The 24,962-nt window shown below is 40.1% G+C and overlaps 1 protein-coding gene across 2 annotated transcripts in view; it reads left to right on the top strand.

The window, feature by feature from the left end:
• CLTCL1 (clathrin heavy chain like 1) overlaps nucleotides 1–1,665 on the top strand; it is a 189,447-nt gene extending 187,782 nt beyond the window's left edge. Inside the window, exon 33 of one of the 2 annotated variants that reach the window (XR_016306292.1) lies at nucleotides 882–960. Coding sequence is in view for 1 of the 2 variants with exons in the window: in XM_089653177.1 (XP_089509303.1) it covers nucleotides 882–1,018 (137 nt within the window). In the remaining variant the exon portion in view is untranslated. Of the gene's footprint in view, nucleotides 1–881 lie in introns of both variants that reach the window. The other variant, XM_089653177.1, reaches the window with a different exon arrangement.
• Nucleotides 1,666–24,962: the final 23,297 nt, after the last annotated feature.

Genomic DNA, 24,962 nt, shown 5'->3' on the forward strand with positions numbered 1-24,962 from the left:
TCTCTAAACAGATTTACTGCTCTCAAATTCTGGATCTAATCAACAAGATCTGTTGTTGCTTTCTTCAGGGAAGTTTTGGCTACCATAGACATACAAGATGCCTATCTACACATTCCCATTTTTCCAGCACATCAACGCTTTTTACATTTTGCTGTGGGAGAACAACACTTCAGATTTGTAACACTACCATTTGGGCTCTCCTCAGCATCCCGACTGTTCACAAAAGTGTTTTGCCCTGGTTCTGGCTCTTCTGCGGAGGGGTTAACCATTGTGTTTTTTCTGGCACTATTGGCAGTTCTGTTTGCTATGCTGCTGCTCACCCCTCAGTTTATTGCTTGGGGACATTCTCATGGTCTTTGAATCCTATGAAGTCCTGTACTGTTCGATTAAGATAATAGGAATTTTGACCTGTCTGTAAATTCCTTTTCTTGGAGTACAGTACAGAGCGCAGACCCCTCCCCTTATTGCTTGCAACAAAAAAAACTTCGGTATCGTGAAGTGGATTGGGTTATATGGGTACGCACTAGGGACTGCCCTAGAAAATAAGGTTGCTGCATGTAACTTATGGTCTATGAATACTATTACTGTTCTCCAAGGTGAGGAATTTACAAATAACTCTTTTTCCTGTGTTAGATGCTTTTGTAGCATAAGGTGGTAGTCCTTGGTGTGATCTGGAATTGTGCTGGTGACAATGCAAACACATCTTTTTATACAGTCTTTAGCACTTCTTTAACTGCATGTTGTCCATTATCATTGTTTTTTTTTTCTTGTAGAGCCAATTTAATAAATAAGTGCAGCACTTGACAAATTCAGCACAGGTGATAGAATTGATTGTGCTCTTATGCTTTGATACTAACATTTCTCCTACTTTGTGTTTTTAGGCCAGCAGCTGATGCTCACAGCAGGTCCTGCTGGTGTAGTGCCCCCTCAGCCAGCCTTCCCATATGGATATACAGCTCCACCAACGTTCACTCAGCCACCCCCTTCGGTCTCTCCTAGCTATGGTTTCAACATGTAACCTCTGCAGTCTCCTGCCTTTTTCACTCCGTACGTCTGGATGGTTGATGTAACCTATTCTTCCAGGAGCTGACTGTAGTTCATCTTGGACACATTTTATTTATTACATTTGCTCTTACTGACTTTGAAATACAGCTTTTCAGCCATTCACTACCACGGTTTATTATCTTTTCTTTGGATGAGAATGGCCTAGATCCATATTCCTTTCATGACTATTATACATGCTAACCAAGCAATCATTCTCTACTGTATACTGCTGAACACACAATATGGCAGCTGAATATCCATGTGCAAACACTTTCTGCCTCATTAGTCCACCTTAAGTGGTTACCATTGACAGGCATGCCAGATACTTTCTTTTGTCTGCCTAAATAGCAGCAGGTGTCACATCTGAGTTATCTTTTCTTCATGAACACACAAGATGGCATACAGCACCCTATTTGCCACCTCTATGCCGTGTTATTGAGGGGTTGAACTCAGCACTGGAACGCAGCCGGATTGAATTTTTAATATAGAATGAAACACTGTTTAGTGAACGTACTCCAATATGTTTAAAGCTTGTACAGTTAGCCATTTTCTTAGACTGGCATTGCTTGTGTTGCCTGTTACAATACTCATAATATTAAATACAGTAAACATACAAACATATTGAAGTGTTATCCAGCATGTGTTTCTTTGATTAGACTGTTTTCCTAGAGGTGATTAACATTCTTTTTGTACTCCCTGCTCTGCAGCAATATAACCGCCTGGATTCATCACCTTGTGATTTTCCTATTTCAGTATTTTTTATGTGGAAGCACCAGGGGGCAGTATATTCTTTGCTTTGCATTTCTTGCACAATGTGTAGCTTCCATTTAAGCTTTCAAATGAGTCAGTGTTTGAAATCCTCTATAGTATCTATAGGATTTATGTACAGGGCATATGGAGAATAAGCAGCCTGCCTCAGCCAGCCATTAATGCTGACTCCTTGTAAAATACAAGTTTACGCAAATAATGTCAGCACAGATCAAATTTCAGAACAATATGACTTGGTTGAGCTGTGGTGTCTGTTCTTGCTTGCTCTGGACTGGTATATACTTCTTAATAACAGTGCAAGGAGTGTGTGGGTGATATTTGATTTTTGTTGAACTAAAAATCAACGCCATGAAAATACAGCATGTTTATCTTTGTGTTATATCTTCCGGTTGTTTTTTAATATATCTGTTTTATCTAGTGCAATTAAATGTACTCTCAATACTTACCAGGTTACGTATATTAACCACCTTGCAATGTTGCACAGTCTTGCATGTATGTTTTATGCAGAGTTCTTTGATGTATGTATGCCTTCTCTTTTTGGATGATGTTGTGGAGCAGCAAGTGATATCCAGTTTTCTTCATAGAGTCACAGGTGAAATTGTGTCAATCTTTTAAAGTATTGCTAAAGTACATATACTGTTATCTGGATATATGGAAAACATTACTGGTAAGATCCTTATGTGTGTGGGAGTAATTTCAGAGACACCGCCTAACTGGTTGCAGACTTTGGGCATGCTAAGCATGCCAGAAAAATGTCATCATTGTACACCGAGCATGTGTAGCACATCAAGTCTCTCTGCCCTACTTCTGGGACCCCCACTCCCAGTATACCGACTTCTTCTTTGAGTATATTGCAATTCTGGCATCATAATATACTCAAGAAGTAGGCAGTTCTACCTGTCAAAAAAGCTGAATCTGTGTTAATAAATAACACTGCTCAGAAGTCATTATACAAAGATACAATGTAACATATTGTAACATTTTGTATCTTTCTGTTCATTCATCTGCAGATCTAAGCCCTGGTTTAGATCTGCAATGGAATCGGCAATGGAACAGTTCAAAGCATTTGTCTCAAGTCCCAGTGAAAGGTTCCTGCACTATTTTTGTTCAATTTTATTGTGACTTGCATTAACATCTGTTAATGAAGTTGTAAGCCGCAAGAAGTGGTACATTAAAGTCGCACTGATCAATGGCTTTGAAATCATGCTGAGGTAGCACGACTTCAAAGCCACACTTTACAACAGTGCAGCTTTGAAGTCGCGCTACTTCAGCATGATTTCAAAGCCGACGATCAGTGCAATTCTAATGTGTGATTTCATTGCGACTTATGACTTCATTAATCATTTGTTACTGCAAGTTGCAATGCAACCGCACACAAATAGTGCAAGAAACCTTTTCAAAATCATTGCATCTTGCATCGCAAAGATTTGACTGGTTCCATTTCCACAAATGGAGTGTGACTTGTCATGTAATTTTGAACTGTTAAATAGCATGACAAACTGCATAGGTGTGAACCGGGGCTAAGGGATGAACATAGATCTGCAGATGATGCAAGTTAAAGGAAACAAAAGTTTACAAAAAAAAAAAGTTTTTTGTTTTTTTTTTAATTGTTCCTATTACCCCTTATTAACCCTTTACTCTACTCGGCCCTATTTAACTCCTTAGTCTCCTCTCTTCAACTATCATTTTCCTGCTGTTTTTTTGTTGTTTTCTATTAACTATTAACGTTTACGCTTTTTTGTTTTGTTTGTTAACCACTTGCCCTCCAGAGGATTTACGCCCCTTCCTGACCAGGCCATTTGTTTGTGATACAGCGCTGCGTTACTTTAACTGACAATTGCAAGGTCATGCAACACTGCACCCAAATGAAATTTATGTCCTTTTTTTCCCACAAATGAAGCTTTCTGTCAGTAGTATTTGAACACTTCTGCGGGTTTTATTTTTTGCGCTATAAACAAAAAAAGACCGACAATTTTGAGAAAAAAATAATATTTTTGACTTTCTGCTCTTAAACATGTCAGTAAAAAAATTTTTAAAAAATCGAATTTCATTGAAAATTCAGGCCAAAATGTATTCTGCTACGTCTTTGCTAAAAAATAATAACAGTACATGTAAATTTATTGGTTTACGTGAAAGTTATAGTGTCTACAAATGGTATATATACTGGAATTTTTTTTTATATACTAGTAATGGCAGCCATCAGCGATTTATAGCGGGACTGCGGCGGGCATTCTGACACTGGGGGGGAACTGTCACTGACTTTTAAATATTTTTACACATTAACATATATTTACACATTTCCCATTTAAAAGTGTTCCAATGCAAAAATTAAGAATAAAACACTTTATTTTATTGGTAAATCACTTTGCAATGCTTTGTATGTGCAGTAACACTTTTTTGTTTAGTTTTGTTGCGTTTTATTGTCTAAAGCCAGACATAGATGGAGTGATTTTCTTTCCTGCAACCACTGCGGGAGATATAATATCTGCTATCAAAAATCGTATGGAAGATTCGACAGGCGGGTGGTACCAAAGTTGCTTTAATCTTGGTTGGTTCAGCAGTCTATCAAACTGTCTATGGCCAGCTTAAGGATTGCTAAAAATACAAAAAAAAATGTTGCAAGAAAAATATGATGGAACTATACTGGTTTTGAGTGCATCTAAATGAATGGGCAAGGGTATGGTACCACCTTAACTAGCAAATGAGCTTGGGCCTTGGGGCAGTTACAAGTAGGGGTTGTCTTTAGTCCAAAATCTTCATTGGCTAATTGTTGGAGCTTGTTGGCAGGCGGTATAGCCATCTATAAAACCTGCAGGCAGAATTAGGGCTATAGAATAGCAGGTTAGGCAGTTCCTAATGGCTCAGTCTATAGCTGTGGTAGCAGGCAATGAGCGCAAGACCTTTTCACCAGAACCAGCGACACATCAGTGATCCTGCCAGCTGGACATTCGTTCACTCTGGGTTGCTCGAGTGACTCTGGTCTGTAGTGCAGCACGTCTGTACCCCGGCAGTGGCTCTTTCTATGGTGGTCCTGGGGTAGTGTGTTTCTTTTTCATCTTTCAGGTGCAGAGACTGGCACAGCAAAGGGCATTTCAGTGGCTTAGTCTCTGATAGTGTCCCCTTCAGCACAGACTTCAGCCTCTTTTCCTCACTCTGTTCCCTTTAGCACAGTAATGGCCTTCCGCGGCACGTCCACTCTCCGTTTGCTACACAGGTAGATTATAGGTGGAGTCACGTTTAGGATATTCCAAAATGTACAGCAAGGCGTTTTGGAGATACCTGTTCATCTTTGTATGTTAATGGTCATAACAGGTCAGCAGACTTGGGGACTTCAGTTCTGAGAGATATGGGAAAACTCTCCAGTGGTTGAAAGTCAGCAGCATATATTAAAATGTGAAACATCAGTTTTGAGTGGGCTAGCCCTTTAGCACAAGCAGGTTTTGTCCTGTCTAGGATACAGTACATGAACATGCTCAAGTGAGCTTGATAGGACACTGTGTTTATTCCTGGTATTACCAGAAGGGCATTTAATCACTGTGACATACTGTTCTCTGTATTATTAAAGTTCTTGGTTCATGTCTCTGTTAGTTATGTTTTGAAAGTACAGTTTCCACTTGTGTTTTCTTTATTTTTGTGTGTGCCATGTTTGCGAACATACCCTGATAACTTTCTATGCCATGATGGTGGACTGTTCTTTATGATTTATAGCTATAAATATTGTACTAATCCTAAATATTCCAAACCAGACATTCATTTTCGAGTTTGTAGTGTGAAAAGCCCTGTCGTGTGTATTCTGTGAACCAAATACCGTGGCTGAAGATTTTACACTGTGTCTGCCAATGTAATAAACAAAACTGGAGCATCTACAGAAACGGTGCCAGTAAATAGGCTAGTTAAGAATAAAAACCAGTGGCAAGTGTTTAATATTTTCTGACTTCCCAATAAATAAATCATAATCATTAACTCTGCATGTGCTTCCTTGAAAGATAAGATTGATGGATTAATGCTTAAGTAAAGAAGCAAGGCATGATTAGTTGCCTGCTGATAGAGTGCAATCTGCTGATTGTCACCGAGCTCACTGGTCCTAAACTGCAGATTTTATTCCATGTCTGTATTATAACATGGTTTGATCTGGACTTGAATATAATTAGTCTTGGTGCATTATTTTCTTTTCTTTCATCCATATGAAAGAAAAGACCCAGCCTTTCATTAGTTGTTTGTGACCTCATAAACATCTCGGCTGCATAGAGGCAACCTGAACCTGTGCACTGGATTTAAGACTTCTGACCCATTGCTTTTGTGTTTGGCTCAGTGTTTTTCCCAGATGTCTCCATGGAGCTTGAATTAAAATTACAGACAACCTACAGTAGCTTTAGTGGTTTTCATCTTTGATTCAATACATTCAAAGACTTTTACATATGTAAAGGGATGTCAAGGTTCAAGCATTTCTTACTGCAACACTAAACCTGATGGGATGGTTATAATAAAGGCAGAGCCAGTTGCTTAGCTGTCACTTTTGATTACCTCAGTTCCACACGATACACGGCATTATACTGTGATCGATTTTTTTATTCCGTCCAAGTTGATTAAGAGACACAACTACTGTTAAGTTTTACTCTGGCCAACAAACAGTTAACCTTGGCCAGATTGCCCTAAGGATACATTAATTCTCTGGCTGTATATTCCATGGCCCTCCGAGAATCCTTAAAGGGTTGGGCACCCCACCATGGTTCCACGTTGCTCAAGTACGTGGATGATATTACTTTGTTCACCCAACAGGGAGGTTTGTAGGCAGGACAGAATATCTCTGTTAAATTTTCTGGTTACAGAAGGACACAAGGTGGCAAGGCATAAGGTACAAAGTTGTCAAATTTCGGTGGATTACTTGGGTTTCACTCTGTCACAAGGCACCAGAATGGTGAGCCAGTCCAGGATCCTAGCCATTATAGGTCTGCCCTGCCCAAAAACTAAAAAGGAAATTCCTTGGTATAGTCAACTATTTTCACCAATGGATACCTGACTGCTCCCATTATGACAACATACTCAGGCAGCACACTAAGACTGAGGCTTCAGACCTCATTAAGTGGGATCAAGTATCCACCAATGCCTATCAAATCTTGAAGTCCTCACTAGTTTCCTCTCCTGCTCTGGGTTTTGATGTTGATTTTCATGTGTATGCTCGTGATAATTGTAAAACCATGATGGCTGTGGTCACTCAGGATCATGGAGGACACATGAGGCCAATAGCCTATATTTCAAAAGTAGTGCCAAGTCCGGTGCAGGGCATGCCGGCATGTCTGAAAGCCCTGGCTGTCTGTGTCCTGATGGTGGAGGACTCAATGTGTGTGACTCTGGGACATAAAACCATCCTTTATATTGCACATCATGTATTGGATGTCCCTAAGAACCTCACTACGCAGCACATGAGAGCACAAAGGGCAAGTGGTTATGAAGTAATTTTGACATCAACTGCTAATTTGGAAGTGAAATATTCAGGTTCTAATTCAGGTCCCTTAGCTATGTTAAATGGTTTGCTAAGGATAAAGGGCAAAACTGATAATTCCCCCGAGGAACATGATTGTGCTCAGGTAATACATGAGGATACCACTCCCAGAATAGATATGCAACAAAAAGGGTTGACATTAGATGCAAATGATCTAATGCCAAAGGGCGATATAACAGGACTCCCACGACGCAGTGCACAGTTCTATGACATAGGGTATTGGGGTTGACAGGTAGTGAGAGATGAAATAAAGAAAATATTTTTTGTAAAGGAAGTCATCCCTCGATGGGGATGTCTGGTAAGTATAGACTTGGACATAGGACCAATATTTATTTCAAAGGTTACAAACGAGGTAACCAAACTGATGAGCATTGGCTGGAAGTTCCACATACCCTACCATCCACAGAGTTATGCTGAGGTAGAAAGGGCAAATAGGACCCTAAAAGAAAAACTAAGTAAGGTAACAGGTGGGACATTTAAGGTATGGGAGGTGTATCTGCCAGCTATTCTGTCTGAGATGAGGATGACATCTAATAAAGTCACCAAATTTTCTTTTTTGACATTTTTATGGGCAGGCCATTCCACCACCACCCGTTAGTTATGCCAGGTGATTTAGATATATCCAGGAACTGATTGGGGTGTCGAATGGTGTATACGGTGATGTGTCTCTTTTCTTTTTTTCCACAGATAATCCAACCCACCCCTACAAGCCAGGAGATCGGGTAGTGGTTAAGGACCTTCACAGACACAAGACCACAGATCCGCATTACGGGAAACCTACCATAGTGACGGCTGTGATAAGAACCACAGTTCTGACTGCTGAATCCAACATCTGAATCCCAGAACCACCAAAGAACCAAGAGCAACAGATGGAACAAGGAAAAGAGACAGACCTATAAACACCCTCCAATCTTAAGGATGCTGCTTCATCCAGAGACAGCCTGGAAGAATTTTGTTTTGATTGGGTTATCTCTCAGTGATAACTTTTTAGTGGCTTACTGGGCTAGCTACTGCTACTGCTAATATTGACTTATAAAGCTGTTCATAATACTGCCCCAAACTATATCACCGATCTGGTATCCAAATACCACCCAAAATGTACTCTCCGCTCCTCAGAAGACCTCCTACTCTCTAGTTCCCTGGTCTCCTCCTCCCATGCCCTTCTTCAGGGCTTCCCCCATTCTCTGGAACGCCCTACCCCAATCCATAAGACTCACCTACTCTCCTCACCTTTAGGTGCACTCTGAAAACCTATCTCCTCAGGGAAGCCTACCCCGCCCTCAGCTAATTACTGAACTCCTCCACTCTTCCTATCACTCCATCCCCCACAGCTATTTTCTCCTGTACCACTATCCCCTCCCTCCTAGATTGTAAGCTCCAAGGAGCAGGGCCCTCGAACCCCTCGTGTATTGAATTGTATTGTTACTGAGCTGTCTCGTGTACTGTCTCCCATTATGATGTACAGCGCTGGGCACACTGTTGGCGCTATATAAATCCTGTATAATAATAATAATACTATCACCAAGGAGAATGGCCACCAATCTGTGGCCACAACAGTAAGACTGTGAATGACACTGAACTAATAAAAAAGCAGAAAAGATCATTGACTGAAAATATGTCACTATTGAAATTTAAGCATAGGTATGCCAAGCTCTCTGGAATCGAGAGTTGTTGGGTTTGCAGTATGCTGCACCCTGAAACCGTGAATATTCTTTTGTATGCTGCACCAAAAAATGTGACATCAATGTTTATTGGTAATCTGAGTATCATCCTTAGAAATGTTACTACAAGGCCTAAATTTGAAGTGTTGGGAGTTATGGAATCTAAATGGTGTTTTTATTTAGGCAACTAATCAAAGGAAGGAAAGAATTTCTGTAGTAAGTCTAACTTTAATGTCAATGGGAAGGTACCTGAGGATGGTAACTTTGTAAATACCACTAAGAATAGGTAACACAAAAAAAAAACATAGGAAACATACCTACAGGTGTTATTTTTTAATGTGGAATTTGAATGTTGTATTGAGGAAACAGGTGCTCATGAATGAAATGAAAATAGAACAAATGGGTACATCATTAACTGAGTTGTGTGAGTCTACTACTGACTATGAGTGTTGTACATGCATACATAACACATCTGCTGAGATCCCAGAGTGCTATGAAGTCATTGAGAATCATAGAGACTAGTTAAATGTTTTACAAGCTTGATGGTTTAAGAAATTAGGTATGCTGATTTTGTTTTTACTAACATTTATATTTTATGTTGTTGCTAAGCTTTGCATGTGCATTTGTAACACGTTTTTAAAGAAACCGGATTCATATTGGAAAAAACAACTGTGAAATTTGATGTGTTGTCACTATGTGACAAAAAGAGAGGAACTGTAAGGAAATATGTCTTATAAACTGGCATCCATTTTGTATAATGCTTCCATTTCTAGACATGTGAATAGTTAGTTTTGGCTTTGTATCTTCTCTCTCGTTTCCTTAGACTAGTTTCATTTCTGTAAATGGAACTACCTTATACGGTATCCCTCAACTATTTGCAGTTTCTGTTCTTCATGTAACTATATTGATAAGAATGGAATGTTTCATTGGTCATCCTGAGATTAAGCAATGCCTACTGAGTTCTGTATAACCGTTCTTGTCATGCATTAAACTTTCAGAGATTTAGCTTGCACACTTTGGTGTCTGAAGCTTTATTTCTCCCAGGCCTGAAGGTTGAACTAATGAGGACAAGGGCTACAGACATAGGTTGAATCCTTGCAATCGGCAAATCTAGACATTCCTCAAAGGAGAAAAAATAAGGGCAGCTGAGTGTGTAAGTTTAAAAGGAAGGGATCATGCAGACGCAGGATTAGGAGATCACTTGGCATCCAATGTGGTTGTCTGATGGGCAACAAGGAACTTGTGATCCAGGCAACGAGGCAAACAACTTTATAGACATCTCACAGCATGGGTTCAGGGTTTTTGTCTCTCCATCTTCGAGTGTATCTGCAATGAAGGGAAGTTCTCAGATCCAGGATGCTGAACTAAGCTAAATGTATGGTGGCAGATGAGTGTTATCATTCTGCTATGCTCCACCTGGCAAATCTCTCCTGGTGTTGATCTGCCTCCTTGGCCCTGTCTCACTGTGGTTTGAATTTGCAGTGTTGTCAACTTGTGGCCCACACTTTGTCATATCACCACCCTCTTTATTTCTTCTTGTTACAGCTGCTGGAGGGAAGATACGCTGTGCTGGGGTGCAAGGAAGTAAGACTGCCCATATGGAGTGTATGGGGAGTTGTTGAGTATCTATTGGAGGAGATTAGCAGGATGATCAGCCAGAGCAGCGGGATCAATGTCCTCTTACATGCAGCAGAAGCCTATGCCCCACCATATAGAAACTTTATTGCAATTCATAGCTTTGTGACATCTTTAAAAACAGAAATGGTACTTTTAATACCAAATTCTACATAAGTAATTTATAAACAGGTTTAAAAGTATTGGTCCTAACAATGAACCTTGGGGTATACCACTACCACCTAAACCATTTAGAATATAATTAATTACTGATCTTTGCATGCAGTCTTTTTGCCAGCTTTCTAGTCATTAAGTGACTGAATTGTCTAAGCGTTTTGACCATAGCTTACACATTAGCTGTTGGGGGACGTGTTAAATGCTTAAAGTGGTTTGAAAGGCAAAAGGTTTTTTAACTTCATGCATTCTCTGTATTAGGGTAAAAAAATATTCAATAGTAGCTCCCTCAGCACCCCCAAACACCTTAATCCATTCTTGATCAAGGACTGTCCCATCGGCAGCAACACTTCTTCCCTGTTTCTGGACTGTAAGGAGGGAGTGGGGCCAATCTGCACTGTGTGTGTCTATAGATGCAAATGGTGGTGTGGAGTTAGATTATATTCCTCATATGACATTCTTGGTATGCACGGCAAGATATACTGTATACTTTATGGTATATACTGTACGTTACCTATTATCTACTGATTCAATTTTGTCTTTTATATTTATTTTTGGCACCATCTAGAGTACTGGATTGCCTATATTTACAGTACTTATTGCTGTCCATTTATGTGGCGCTTTACATATATTGTACATTCACATCAGTCCCCAACCCTTAAGGAGATTACAATTTAAGATCCCTAACTCCAATTCAAACACACACATACTAGGGACAATTAAGACAGGAGCCAAATTAACCTACCTGAGTAGATTTTCCTACCAGGAAATCCACCCAGGCACTGGGAGAACATGCAAACTCTGGGCAGGTAGTGCTGTGGCTGGGATTCGAACCAACAACCCTAGTGCTACCAGGCGGAAGTGCTAACCACTCTGTTGTCCCAAAATATTCCATTTTCGCTCTATCGGGAGACAAGTGTTAAAGCTTTCAGATAAAAAAACCTCCTCCACATGGCACCACTGATGTTAATACACCTGTTTTCCCTTCCTTCCCCTCCACTCCTTTTCCCACTTCTTCCTTTCTCCCCTGATTGTGGATGCATATTCTTGCAATGGCAGGCTGTGCTACTGGATGTTAATTACATAGATTTCTACTTCTTAAAGTAGAACTATAGGCAAAACATTTTTTTTTTTCTTCATTTTGGATAGAGCAAGGAAGGGTTATAACTCATCGGATTTTTTTCTTTTCGCTATCCCATTCGGGAGCTTTCCCACCACTTCCTGTACCATAGCCAAACAGGAAGTGAGAGGAAATCCAAGCAAATTAAGGGAATTCCTTGGGGACCCGCAGATCTACAGAACTATTGTCCCCATTGGTAGATTTTCCCTCTATTACTTTTCTAGTGAAAACAAAAATTTATTTGGGATTGTCTTTTACTTTCAATAATAATGGTAAACGGGACAAAGTGAGCATAGACAGGTGTTCTAATCCCTCTCCAAAAAGTTCTGCCTTTAGTTATACTTTACTATGTCCTGCAATATGCCTTGACACTGTATTTTGTACCCGTAAACTATATTTTGCTTTGTAATAATCCTTAACTGCCTCAATACAGGGCACTTTTACCCCCTTCCTGCCCAGACCAATTTTCAGCTTTCAGCGCTCTCACACTTTGAATGATAATTACTCAGTCATGCAACACTGTACCCAAATAAAATATTTGTCCTTTTTTTCACACAAATAGTTTTCTTTTGGTGGTATTTAATTAGCAGTGGGTTTTTATTGTTTGCGCGTTTTCTTCATTTCTGTTATAAAATTTTGCAAATAAGTAATTTTTCTTCATAAAATTTGGGCCAAAATGTATACTGCTACCTTGCTTTGGTAAAAATAATCACAATCGGTCTGTATTATTTGGTCTGTGTGGAAGTTATAGAGTCTACAAGTTATGGTACCAATCATTGAAAAACGCAGGGACGTGGTCAGCGACCGCAAACGTAAGCACCCAGGCTGCAGGAAGGAATACTGTTCATAGTCACTACGGGCAGCAGGTAGAGATATTGCCAGCACATCCAAAGCATTGGTCCAGGAAGCAGGAAGACGTGGTCAGCAACAGCCAAATGAGTTGTCCAGGCAGAGACATGATCAGCATAGCCAAAATATCAGTCCTGGTAGTATGCAGGAACACAGTCCATAGTACAGGTTGCAGGCAGAGGTGTGGTCAATTCATGCGGCAGGCAGAGACATGATGGCAATAAGTCAGCAGCAGGCAGAAATCTCAGGCTTAGGACCTTGGTCAGGTAAGACCTGGGCACGGGTAGAGGCTTTGTCCCACCCAATCTCTTTGAAGCCTATGGACTAACAGTGCTACTGGTGGATGCCTGCTCCTCCTCAGATCTCTTGAACACTGGTACACTGTGACAGATGTTATTCACTGGTGTATCCTATTTTTTGTTTAACCTCCATGGTGGTATTCCCGAGTGTAGCTCGAGGTTAATCATCAGTGCCAAAAGCGGTAACTCCGAGCTACACTCGGGATTACCCTGCAGCGTTGCTCAGGGATTCCATGTTTCACTTACCTTGTCCTGTGCTCCCGCGATGTCCCCCCTGCAGCATCCCCTGCCATCTCCTCCTCCCGATGCCGGCATCTGTCTTCCGGGCACCGGTCCCTGCGAGCGTCGGGACGTATGGGGACTGGAACCGGTGGGAAATTAAAACATTTTAAAAAGTGACATTCACTTAATACACTAAAATCACATAGTAAAACATTACTGTATCAAACCATTTCAAATACATTTTGTCCCGAGTGCTTTGTCCTGTGCCCTGCCTGCCTTTTTACTGTTCTTTCTGCCTGGAAACTGAGAAAAGTCCATGGCGTCCAAAAAGCGTCCCTTTATGTCAAAAGCGGTTTTAGACCAGCTAGAGAACAGCGATAGTAAATTAGAACCACTTGCAGAATTGAGTGATGATTCGTAGTGCGATACGTCATCAGACACTGAAAATGATTTTGCGACTAAGCTCAGTGATGTGCGAACTTGGCGCTATATTTCAAATTTCAGTGTTTTTGGTTTGATTATAATATTGAATAAAATGTATTATATAATTTTTTATGATTATTAAATTATAATTTATGATTTTGTTTCAAATTTTATCATACCCTGGAAACTAGACTCTCGTTCGGACAGATTTCAGTGAGTTATTCCTAAAAATTACAGGCCTACAATGAAAAAAATTGGACATATTTCCATGCAAAAAAATGTACCGCTTTGAGCACAGCTATATTGACATAATCATACCGTTAGGGAGGTTAACACATGCCAGTTCAGCACATTAGTGCAAACTTAAGCCATAGGACATAAGGCTATTTGCCTTGTCTGTGCATTGGAACTGCGCTAGGAAATGCTGATGGTGTCAATGAGGGCTAAGTTTTGGGATGCAGCTAACTCAGGGCTATGGACCCCCCTGGGACAAAGCTGATACAAGGACCAGGGCTGTCACATGGGTGAGCCACATATGTCTCCATACCTGGAAGTAGGGTTTTTTGTCTTCAGCTTCCAGCACTAAATGGGGCGTCAAGCCTTACACTGCAAAAGACTAAAGAAAAATAAGGAACTTACACCTCTTGAATTTAAAAAATAAATTTACTAATTCAGTAATGAATACAGAGTTGCATTAATTTTTATCTTTTATATGAACCTGACGATCTGCTTTAATGTTTTATTTGGGAAAGCCATTATGATCACTCACTAACTGCTAAATACAGATTAGACAGATGTGAGATAAAAACACCTATTTCTACACTGGATACTTGGTGCAATTAGCAAAAGTGCCAACAATCACCTATTGATGAAGAGGTCTCACCTTTTGAAACTGGTCAGCAGTGATGCATGATGGAGACAGCAGCTGCATGAACTCTATCAAAATCTACTACTAGGACTGCTGTGCAGTGACGATTGAACAGGTCTCTTTTTAGAGGCAATTACTGGAGCCATCTTCAGTAGCTTGAGACCTCCTTGAAACTACAGGTGAAACTGAAACAATTAGAATATTGTGCAAAAGTTCATTTATTTCAGTATTGCAACTTAAAAGGTGAAACTAATATATGAGATAGACTCATTACATGCAAAGCAAGATAGTTCAAGATGTGATTTGTCATAATTGTGATGATTATGGCTTACAGCTCATGAAAACCCCAAATCCACAATCTCAGAAAATTAGAATATTGTGAAAAGGTGCAATATTCTAGGCTCAAAGTGTCCCACTCTAATCAGCTAATTAAGCCATAACGCCTGCAAAGGGTTCCTGAGCCTTTAAATGGTCTCTCAGTCTGGTTCAGTAGGAATCACAATCATGGTAAAGACTGCTGACCTGACAGTTGTGCAGAAAACCATCATTGACACCCTCCATAAGGAGGGAAAGCCTCAAAAGGTAATTGCAAAAGAAGTTGGATGTTCCCAGGAAAAGGCCATTCAAAAGTGTTGGGGACTTTCACAAGGAGTGAGAAGAGATGAGAAGGATGATCAGCGCAAAAACTGTACAAAGTCCTGGGCTATCCTGGTGAGGGGTGCTGGTGGTGTTGTGGATGAGCTTGGGATGGCCCGTATGGCACTAAGGCAATGCTTCCAAAAAGTGCTGTAGCAGACTCTGTAGGGTGAGAGAAGGAGAAGTAGTGCCTCTAAGTGCAGCATACCATTTTATTAAGGTTGAAAGGTAGAAACACTCACATGGTAGAGGTTAATATAAGCATTAAAAACCGTAGTAGGTTGTGACATTAATCAGATGGGTGTACAGGGTGAAGAGCTGTCATCAGAAGGGAGGATGGTGTAGTCAGCGTACCGCTGGAGGGGAACAGCTGAGGAGCCGGCCGGCGTGCACGTCCTCCCTTCAGAGCCGGATGGAACGCACACTGGAACACAGCGGCGGCGTGGCCGTGATGAAGTCAGATCCCAGAATGCACTGCGACGCATTTCGGAGCATGCGCTGGCCTGCGAAGGCGGAAGTGCGTTCCTTTATCAACACAGACGGATCCTGGACATGGGCTTCAAATATTGTATTCCTCTTGTCACGTTTGTGAACAACAAACGTCAGAAGCGTCTTACCTGGGCTAAAGAAAAACAGACCTGGTCTGTTGCTCATTGGTCCAAAGTCCTCTTTTCTGATGAGAGTAACTTTTGCATCTCATTTGGAAACCAAGGACCCAGAGTATGGAGGAAGAATGGAGAGGCACACACTGCAAGATGCTTGAAGTCCAGTGTGAAGTTTCCACAGTCTGTGTTGATTTGGGGAGCCATGTCATTTGCTGGTGTTGGTCCATTGTGCTTCATTAAGTCCAGGGTCAATGCAGCCGTCTACCAGGAGATTATTATTATTATACAGGATTCATATAGCGCCAACAGTTTGCTCAGCGCTTTACAATATAAAGGGAGACAATAGAGTTCAATACAAGAGGGATAGGAGGGTCCTGCTCCTTGGAGTATACAATATAGGAGGGAGGGATTGGAGCACTTCATAATTTCTTCCGCAGACGAGCTTTATGGGGATGCTGACTTCATTTTCCAGCAGGACTTGGCACCTGCCCACACTGCCAAAAGCACCAAAACCTGGGATTACTGTGCTTGACTGGCCAGCAAACTCGCCTGACCTGAACCCCATAGAGAATCTATGAGGCATTGCCAAGAGAAAGATGAGAGACATGAGACCAAACAATGCAGAAGAGCTGAAGGCCGCTACTGAAGCATCCTGGTCTTTCATAACACCTCAGCAGTGCCACAGGCTGATAGCTTCCATGCCACGCCGCATTGAGCCAGTAATTGCTGCAAAAGGGGCCCAAACCAAGTACTGAGTACATATGCATGCTTATACTTTTCAGAGGTCTGATATTGTTCTATGTACAATCCTTGTTTTATTGATTGCATGTAATACTCTAATTTTCTGAGATTGTGGATTTGGGGTTTTCATGAGCTGTAAGCCATAATCATCACAATTATGACAAATCACGGCTTGAACTATCTTGCTTTGCATGTAATGAATCTATCTCATATATTAGTTTCACCTTTTAAGTTGCATTACTGAAATAAATGAACTTTGCACGATATTCTAATTTTTCGAGTTTCACCTGTACAACTGCCAACAGTTATGCTTAGTCACTAAACACATAGGGGGTTATTTACTAAACCCTGAGCATGAAAAATCTGGTGCAGCTCTACATAGAAACCAGCTACCATGCACAGCTCCACGAGTTTTAATACATCTCCCCCATAATGATATTTGAAAGGACACTGACAACTTGTGCATGCAGGAAAAAATGAAGGTGTTCTTGGAAGGGCATCCCTTGACCACCATAAAATCACTTTATTCACTCTCCCTTGCAGCTCATTGATTCACCCTTGCAGCTGGTAATAATGCACAGCACTTCCTGGTATGTAGGAGAGAATGACTTGTTCCCTTGCAGTTGGTTTAGTCTCAGGTAATCAATGGAGATAAGCACTGTATCCTCTGAAGTCATCTCTGGCCAAACTCCAAATTTGCTCTTTATTACTCTACTGAGCTGTGGGCTGGGTCATTCCTGACCTGCAGCCCACCTTTTCACAAAGCAAAAACAAAAAAAAAAAAAAAGGAACAAGAGTTTGGAGCCCTTAACGCAGGTTGTGCCCATATACATAGCAGCACAATAGTGGGCTTTAAGGTGATTGTAAAACCTCACCTTGTAAAACAACCTATTCAATTCAAAATAGAAATGAAAGGAAACACATTTGTATATACATATAAAGAAAAAAAAAACATAAAAAACGTTTTTTTCCCCTTTTTTATAAGTGATCACAATCCTGTTCTCAGCTGCATAAGAGCTGGGGCAGGAGAAACAGCATATTGATCTTCCCTGTGAATGGCTGAGCGGGGGCAGGGGGGGCATGTTAGGACAAGTCTGATCATTGAAGGAGAGCAGGCTGAGTTCTCAGTACAGTTAGAGAACTGACTATACTGTGCTCTCAAGCCTAGTGTGGTCAGTTTTTAATAGGAAAGCAAAGGGACTGGCAGGAACACCAGGGATTTCACACAAAGGAAGCAATACAAAGAGAACAGGATACTTTTTCATACAAGTACATGGTACAGTAGGCACATAACAGGAATATGAAATGTTGGGTTTACATATTCTTTAACTCTAAGCTGCAACATATATATTCGTACAGCACGCTTCTCTTGTTCGTGCTGGGTACCCCCCCCCCCCCCAGTGACTGCGCTGTCACCAAGCAGGTGGGGTAGGCTTCTGATTATGTAGTGTCACAAGCTTACAAATATTTAAAAGGAATTCATAAGATGTGTAAATGGAAAATTTAATTTTTGATTACATGCTAAAGGTCTGTTCTCTTCTATTGCAAGACACCCTTACCTGTCATGAATAGCATAGGGGCTCACTGCAGGTCCATTCTCCACCCAAAGCAACATTGGAGAGCTTCTTCATACTGTTCAGACGGAGCTGCAGTCAAATCAGAAAAATGCTTTAAGAACCTCAAATATGACTACGGGGGACACTTTTGCTTCTTTGAGATCCTTTTCAAGGAGGTGATGCTCAAAAGGTTTACTGAAGCCAAATGTATTCAATAGCAGTGCACAAAGACAGAGTTCAGGAGTAGCTATGTAGAAGCCAGGGAATAGGTGTTCCTGTAGGCATCAGTAGAAAAAAGTTCAAAATTTGAAGAGACCCTGTCACCAAAACTTGCAGGTCAAAACACTGAAAAATCAAGAACTGTAAAAGCTCACTTGCAGTGGTTTTCCTTTCCATAAATCATTTTATTGACTTGTAATGTGCCTCGTAACTTGTTAGAAATTTTGACTAATGCAGAAAAGATACAAATATATAATTGTAAGGCACCAAATAAATCAATATATAAGTGACATTGGTGTTGAAGAATTCAAAACACCAATGCTAGGTACAGCTGCCCCTATAAAGTGGACCAACACTCATATGTGAACAATATAAATAAAATAGAAAGGTGATGTGATCAAACCCTTATTAAAGTGTCTATAATGTACCAAAACCTGATGAACAATGAACAAAAATTGTGTATAAAGAAAATTAAATGACATATGTGTACATCAACCAACAAAATATGCAAGCCCATATGCCGTTTTTCCAAAATAAAGTCCCGAGAAATATGGACATAAGAATGGATATAAGAATTCATAGTTGTGGCCAGGGGCGGACTGACAAATCATGGGGCCCCCGGGCAATAGGGGATCATGGGGCCCCTATGTCCTTGCCCACACTCAAAAAAAGCCTATAAAACAGTACCAGGGGCATTTCATGGGGCCCCCTACTGACCCCGGGCCCTTGGGCAGTGCCCGAGTGCTCGAATGGTCAGTCCGCCCCTGGTTGTGGCACATGGACGGGACAGTGTCAGTGACATGAGGAGGACAGTGTCAGTGACATGGGGGGGGGGGGCAGTGTCAGGCACATGGGGAGCAGTGACAGTGACATGGGGGAACAGTGTTACTGAACAGGGGAGATGTGACATGGGGGGGGCAGTCAGTGAAATGGGGGGGACAGAGATAGTGACATCAGGGAGGACTGTTTTCCCCAATGTCGCTATCACTGTCCTCCCCATGTCACTGACACTGCCCCCCATGTCACTCACACTGTCCTCCCCATGTCACTGACACTACCCCCCATGTCACAACACTGCCCCCCCATGTCACTACACTTACACTGCAACCTCCATATCACTGCCACTGCCCCCCCCCCATGTCACTGACACTGTCCGCTCCATATGTCAATGACACTGTCCTCTCCGTATCACTGACACTACCCCCCCATGTCACTGACATTGTCCCCCCCATGTCACTGCCACTGTTCCCCCCCGTGTCACTGACATCGTCCTCCCCTTGTCACTGACACTCCCCCCCCGGTAACTGACACTGCCCTCCCCCATGTCTCTGACACTGTCCTCCCCATGTCACTGACACTAACCCCCCCAAGTCACTGCCACTGCCCCCCATTAGTCACTGCCCACCAGTCACTGACACTGTTCCTCCCCATGTTACTGATGTTCTCCCTATGTCACTGCCCCCATATCACCAACACTGCCCCCCCCCATATGTCCCTGACACTGCTTCCCCCCATGTCACTGACACTGCTTCCACCCCATGTCACCACCACAGCCCCCCATATGTCACTGACACTGCTTCCCCCCCATGTCACTGACACTGCTTCCACCCCATGTCACCGCCACAGCCCCCCATATGTCACTGACACTGCTTCCCCCCCATATCACTGACACTGCTTCCACCCCATGTCACCGCCACAGCCCCCCATATGTCACTGACAATGTTCCCGCCCATGTCACAACTCCCATCCATGTCACTCACACTGTGCCCCCCCATGTTACTGATGTCCTCCCTATGTCACTGCCCCCCATGTCACCAACACTGCCCCCCCATATATCACTGACACTGCTTCCCCCCCATGTCACTGACACTGCTTCCACCCCATGTCACTGCCACAGCCCCCCATATGTCAGTGACAATGTTCCCCCCACGTCACAACTCCCCCCCATGTCACTGACACTGTCCCCCCATGTTGCTTACACTGCCCCCCATGTCACTGCCACCCCCCCAAGTCACTGCCACTGCCCCCCATGTCACTGCTCCCCCAATGCCGCTGACACTGTCCGATGTTGCTGCAGACTGCTCCCCCCCCATGTCACTGACACTGGCCGATGTCGCTGCAGAGAATTTGGCATGTAACTGCCCACTCGGCATGTAAGGGGTTAATAATTCTCTGTGTCTCCCGATGATCCTGTCTGTGTCCCGCTGTGGACCACTCGGCATATAAAGGGTTAATTTACCTCAGGTACATGTTCGGATGCATTAGTTCTATAATCAACTGATCGTAAGAATAAGAAAAATTAATAATAGCGCCTATGGTCAAAATTATATAACTTACTAATAGTGTACCAGCTGCAAAAAATCACCATATATAAAGTGAACGAATAAATAAATAATTTGCGCTAGTAAATGTGTATAAAAAGAAATCATCAAATCATAAGTCCAGAAAAAAATATATATATGCCAATACCACAAAAAAAAAAAAAAAAAAACTTTTAAGTGCAAAAAACTTTTGTGCAAAAAAAGTGTCTAAATATGAAAAATTTTCACCAAAAAACCTTGATAATATAATGGCAGATCATCCATAAATATATCTTCAGAAACGGAAACTCTGCAACACACCGATCCTCATCGATCGAAATAACAGGATGAAAAACTTTGTAGTTAATCGAAAATCCACTTCTCCAATAGATAAAGGACCACCTTCAAACGTATCCATAGGGGGAAATGCCAAGCACTCGAGAGAAACAGAAAGACTTCATGGTGCAGTATTATAAAAACCAATTCCTTTATTAGGTACTCATTGCACTTACTCAAGAGGTGTCCCAGCCGACACCAGCATCAACAGCATAACAGCAATCACATAAACGAGCCTGGCTATTCAGCACATGCGCAGTAGCTGGCAGCCAAAAACGTAATGACGTCACATCAATCAAGCTCCGCCCTACGCGTTTCGTCATCGACGTCCTCACGGAGCGGATAGATGTGAGACGTCTCAACCTCCTTAAATATTCACTCACAGGAAACGAACAGCTGACATCAATGGGGAATCAAGCAAAGCAAGCCGCCCCACAGATGACAGGAGTCCACAAAGGATATACAATGTATCCAATATATTTGCCATCACAAGCAAAAAAAAACTTTAAAACAAGAGAACAAAAATAGAATAAAAAGAAATTTGAATAAAACACTAATGATAAATAAATTAAATAAGTAAATACATTAACGGGCCAGCACCCTCTAAGACTGTGTTTCAAAAAGGGAACTTAAAGGGCCAGTAACACTTTCAACACAAATAAAGGGGAACTCTAGTAATAATACAAAAATAATGCAAAAATTGTACAAAAAACATACAATCTCCCAAATATCATCTTTAAACAGTTGCCTATATAAAAATATACTTAAAATAACATAAAAATTAAAAATTAAAAATTTGTGAGAAAACAATTCAAATCTATATCGACATTTAACCCAAATGGTTGCAAGGAATTTAGTTCATAAATCCAAAACGTCTCTTTTTTGGAAATCTCATTAACCAAATCCGAGCCCCTCCAATGGGGTTTTACCATCTCGATCCCATAAAAGGTAAGTAAGCTCGGATCACAATTATGTACCAATTTGAAATGTTTGGATACACTATGTTTATCAAATCCTTTTACTATGTTTCTTATATGTTCGCCTATTCTTGTTTTTAAACATCTCCCAGTTCTCCCAATATATCTCAAATGACATGGACATTCTAAAACATAAATCACATGTGTAGAATTACATGTAATCAGGGATTTAATATCATATTCTTTTTTGGAAAATGAAGAGCAGAATGACTTTCTTTTTTTATTATTACCAACTTTTACAGTCCTACAAACTTTACACTTCCTACAAGGAAAAAAACCATTTAAATTTGGAAACAGATCGAACTTTTTTGGGGGTTCGATGACATTGCGAGCCAGTTTCATCCTAAGAGACTTATTTTTCTTATAAATGAATTTAGGAGTTTTAGATAAGAATTTATTTAGTATATCATCTTTTAACAAAATGGGCCAATATTTTTTAAAAATTCGTTCAATATTTTTGTATTGCATATTATAGTTAGTAATAAAGGGTACATTATTTTCAAATCCCAAATGAGCCTTTCTATTTCCAAGAAACGTCTCCCTATCTTTAATACTAATCGAATTTCTCTCTTTAATCAAAAAGGTCTTATCATACCCTTTCTCTATAAATCTTTCAATTAACACCTCAGATTGGTCGAAAAAATCTTTGTTAGCGCTACAATTTCTTTTTAATCTGGTAAACTGACTTTTTGGAGTGCTATATAACCAATTTGGATGATGTCCACTAGAAATAGGTATATAGCTGTTTTTGTCCACTTCCTTGAAGTAAGTTTTGGTACAAATTTGGCCATTATCTTTGTATAGGACCAGATCCAAAAAATGAATTTGCTCAAAATCACTCATAACAGTGAATCTCAATCCATAGCGGTTCATATTAATATATTCCATAAAGGAATCGAGCTTTTCTCTGGATCCATCCCATACCATTATAATGTCATCAATATACCTCTTGTATAGCGCCATCTCTGGCCATTTATTGAAAATACTTTCTTCCTCCCATTTATCCATTACCAGATTTGCCACACTGGGAGCATACTTAGCTCCCATGGCAACACCCTTACATTGCTGAAAAAAAGTGTTGTTGTACCAAAAGAAATTGTTATTCATCGCAAATTCAAGTAATTCAACAACAAATTTCCTCTGCGATCTTTTCAGGAGTGATTTATGTTTAAGGGCCCATTTTACTGCATTAATTCCATCATTTTGATCGATGTTAGTATATAAAGATTCTACGTCTATAGTAACCAACATACAATTATCAACATTATGTAATTCTTTAAGGATGTTAATAAGATGTCCACCATCTCTCAGAAAAGCCCTATTTGTCATAACAATGTTTTTCAGAAAAGTATCAACATATTCACCAACTCTTGCAAATAAAGAATTTATCCCACTCACAATGGGTCTCCCCGGTGGGTTCTCCTTATTTTTGTGTATTTTTGGTAAATAGTATATAGTAGGTATTTTCGGATGTTTAATCAATAAATATTTTGCTTCTTTTTCAGTTAATACCCCCAACTCTTTTCCTTTGTTAATAATACACTTAAGTAGTAATTTAAGTTTCTTAGTGGGATTTTTTTGCAAAATTTTATATGTATCTTCAGATTGTAATAATCTCTTCATTTCTTTTTCATAGTCATTCTTATTTAAAACAACAATACTTCCCCCTTTATCAGCACTTCTAATTACTATATTCTTTCTCTTTTCAAGATCCTCAATACCCAATTTTATATCTGGTGGAATACAGTACGAATTTTTAACATTAATACTCTTAATCTCATTTTCTACCATATTTTTAAATACCTCCAGAAAAGCATTACCAGAAATCTTAGGGTTAAATGTAGAAGCATTTTTTAAACCACTATTTTGAAAACCATGAGAAGATAAAGTAGGATTGTTTCCTTGAGATTTATTCAATTCAAAAAATTTTTTAATATTAAGTTTTCTCACAAATTTTTGCAAATCAATAAAAACATCGAATTTATTTAAATTCGTCCTAGGTATATATTTCAAACCAAGGTCCAAAACTTTAATTTCTCTTTCAGAAAAAGTAACATCACTCAAGTTATAGATTCCTGCCCCTATTATTCTCTTTTTCTCTTTTTGTCTCCTTCCTCCTCTTTTGCCTCTGTATTTCTTATTCCCTCTTCTCTGCCATAATTCCCTTGTTCTCTCCAATCTTTCCAATCGATTAACTACAAAGCTTTTCATCCTGTTATTTCGATCGATGAGGATCGGTGTGTTGCAGAGTTTCCGTTTCTGAAGATATATTTATGGATGATCTGCCATTATATTATCAAGGTTTTTTGGTGAAAATTTTTCATATTTAGACACTTTTTTTGCACAAAAGTTTTTTGCACTTAAAAGTTTTTTTATTTTTTTTTGTGGTATTGGCATATATATATTTTTTTCTGGACTTATGATTTGATGATTTCTTTTTATACACATTTACTAGCGCAAATTATTTATTTATTGGTACACTTTATATATGGTGATTTTTTGCAGCTGGTACACTATTAGTAAGTTATATAATTTTGACCATAGGCGCTATTATTAATTTTTCTTATTTTTAGTAATTTCTTTTTTTAGAGGGATTTTATAATTGGCAGCCATGGATATTTTTGGATATATGGAAAAAAGAAAAGTTGATCTTAGTGAAGTTTTCAATCCCATGGGTATTTCAAATAGTATGAATTTAGAAGAAAATTTCAAAAGTTTGAAATACCTTTTGGAGAAGCAAATTAAAATATGGTGGGATGTGAATACTTTGGAACTCTATCTAAAAGAGAAAATTACTCCCAGGAGGTTGAGATGGGATATACCTGCCAATGATGGGATGGATGATAGAGAATTAGTAGATGAGTGGTTTCAGTTTTTTAACCATTGTGAAAGCAGTTTATTGGAATTAATTATAAAAAGGCGACAGGTTAAATTGAGGAAAGTAGACTTTAAAATTAAAGAGTTGAAGGATGTGATGTTACCTTTTGCAGATACCAATGATTATAAAGATCGATCAAAGAATTTACAGGATCATATTGTTAAAGTCG

This window comes from Staurois parvus, unplaced genomic scaffold, assembly GCF_062004578.1.
Source record: "Staurois parvus isolate SC_StPar_1 unplaced genomic scaffold, SC_StPar_1.0 ptg000704l, whole genome shotgun sequence".
Lineage (NCBI taxonomy): Eukaryota > Metazoa > Chordata > Amphibia > Anura > Ranidae > Staurois > Staurois parvus.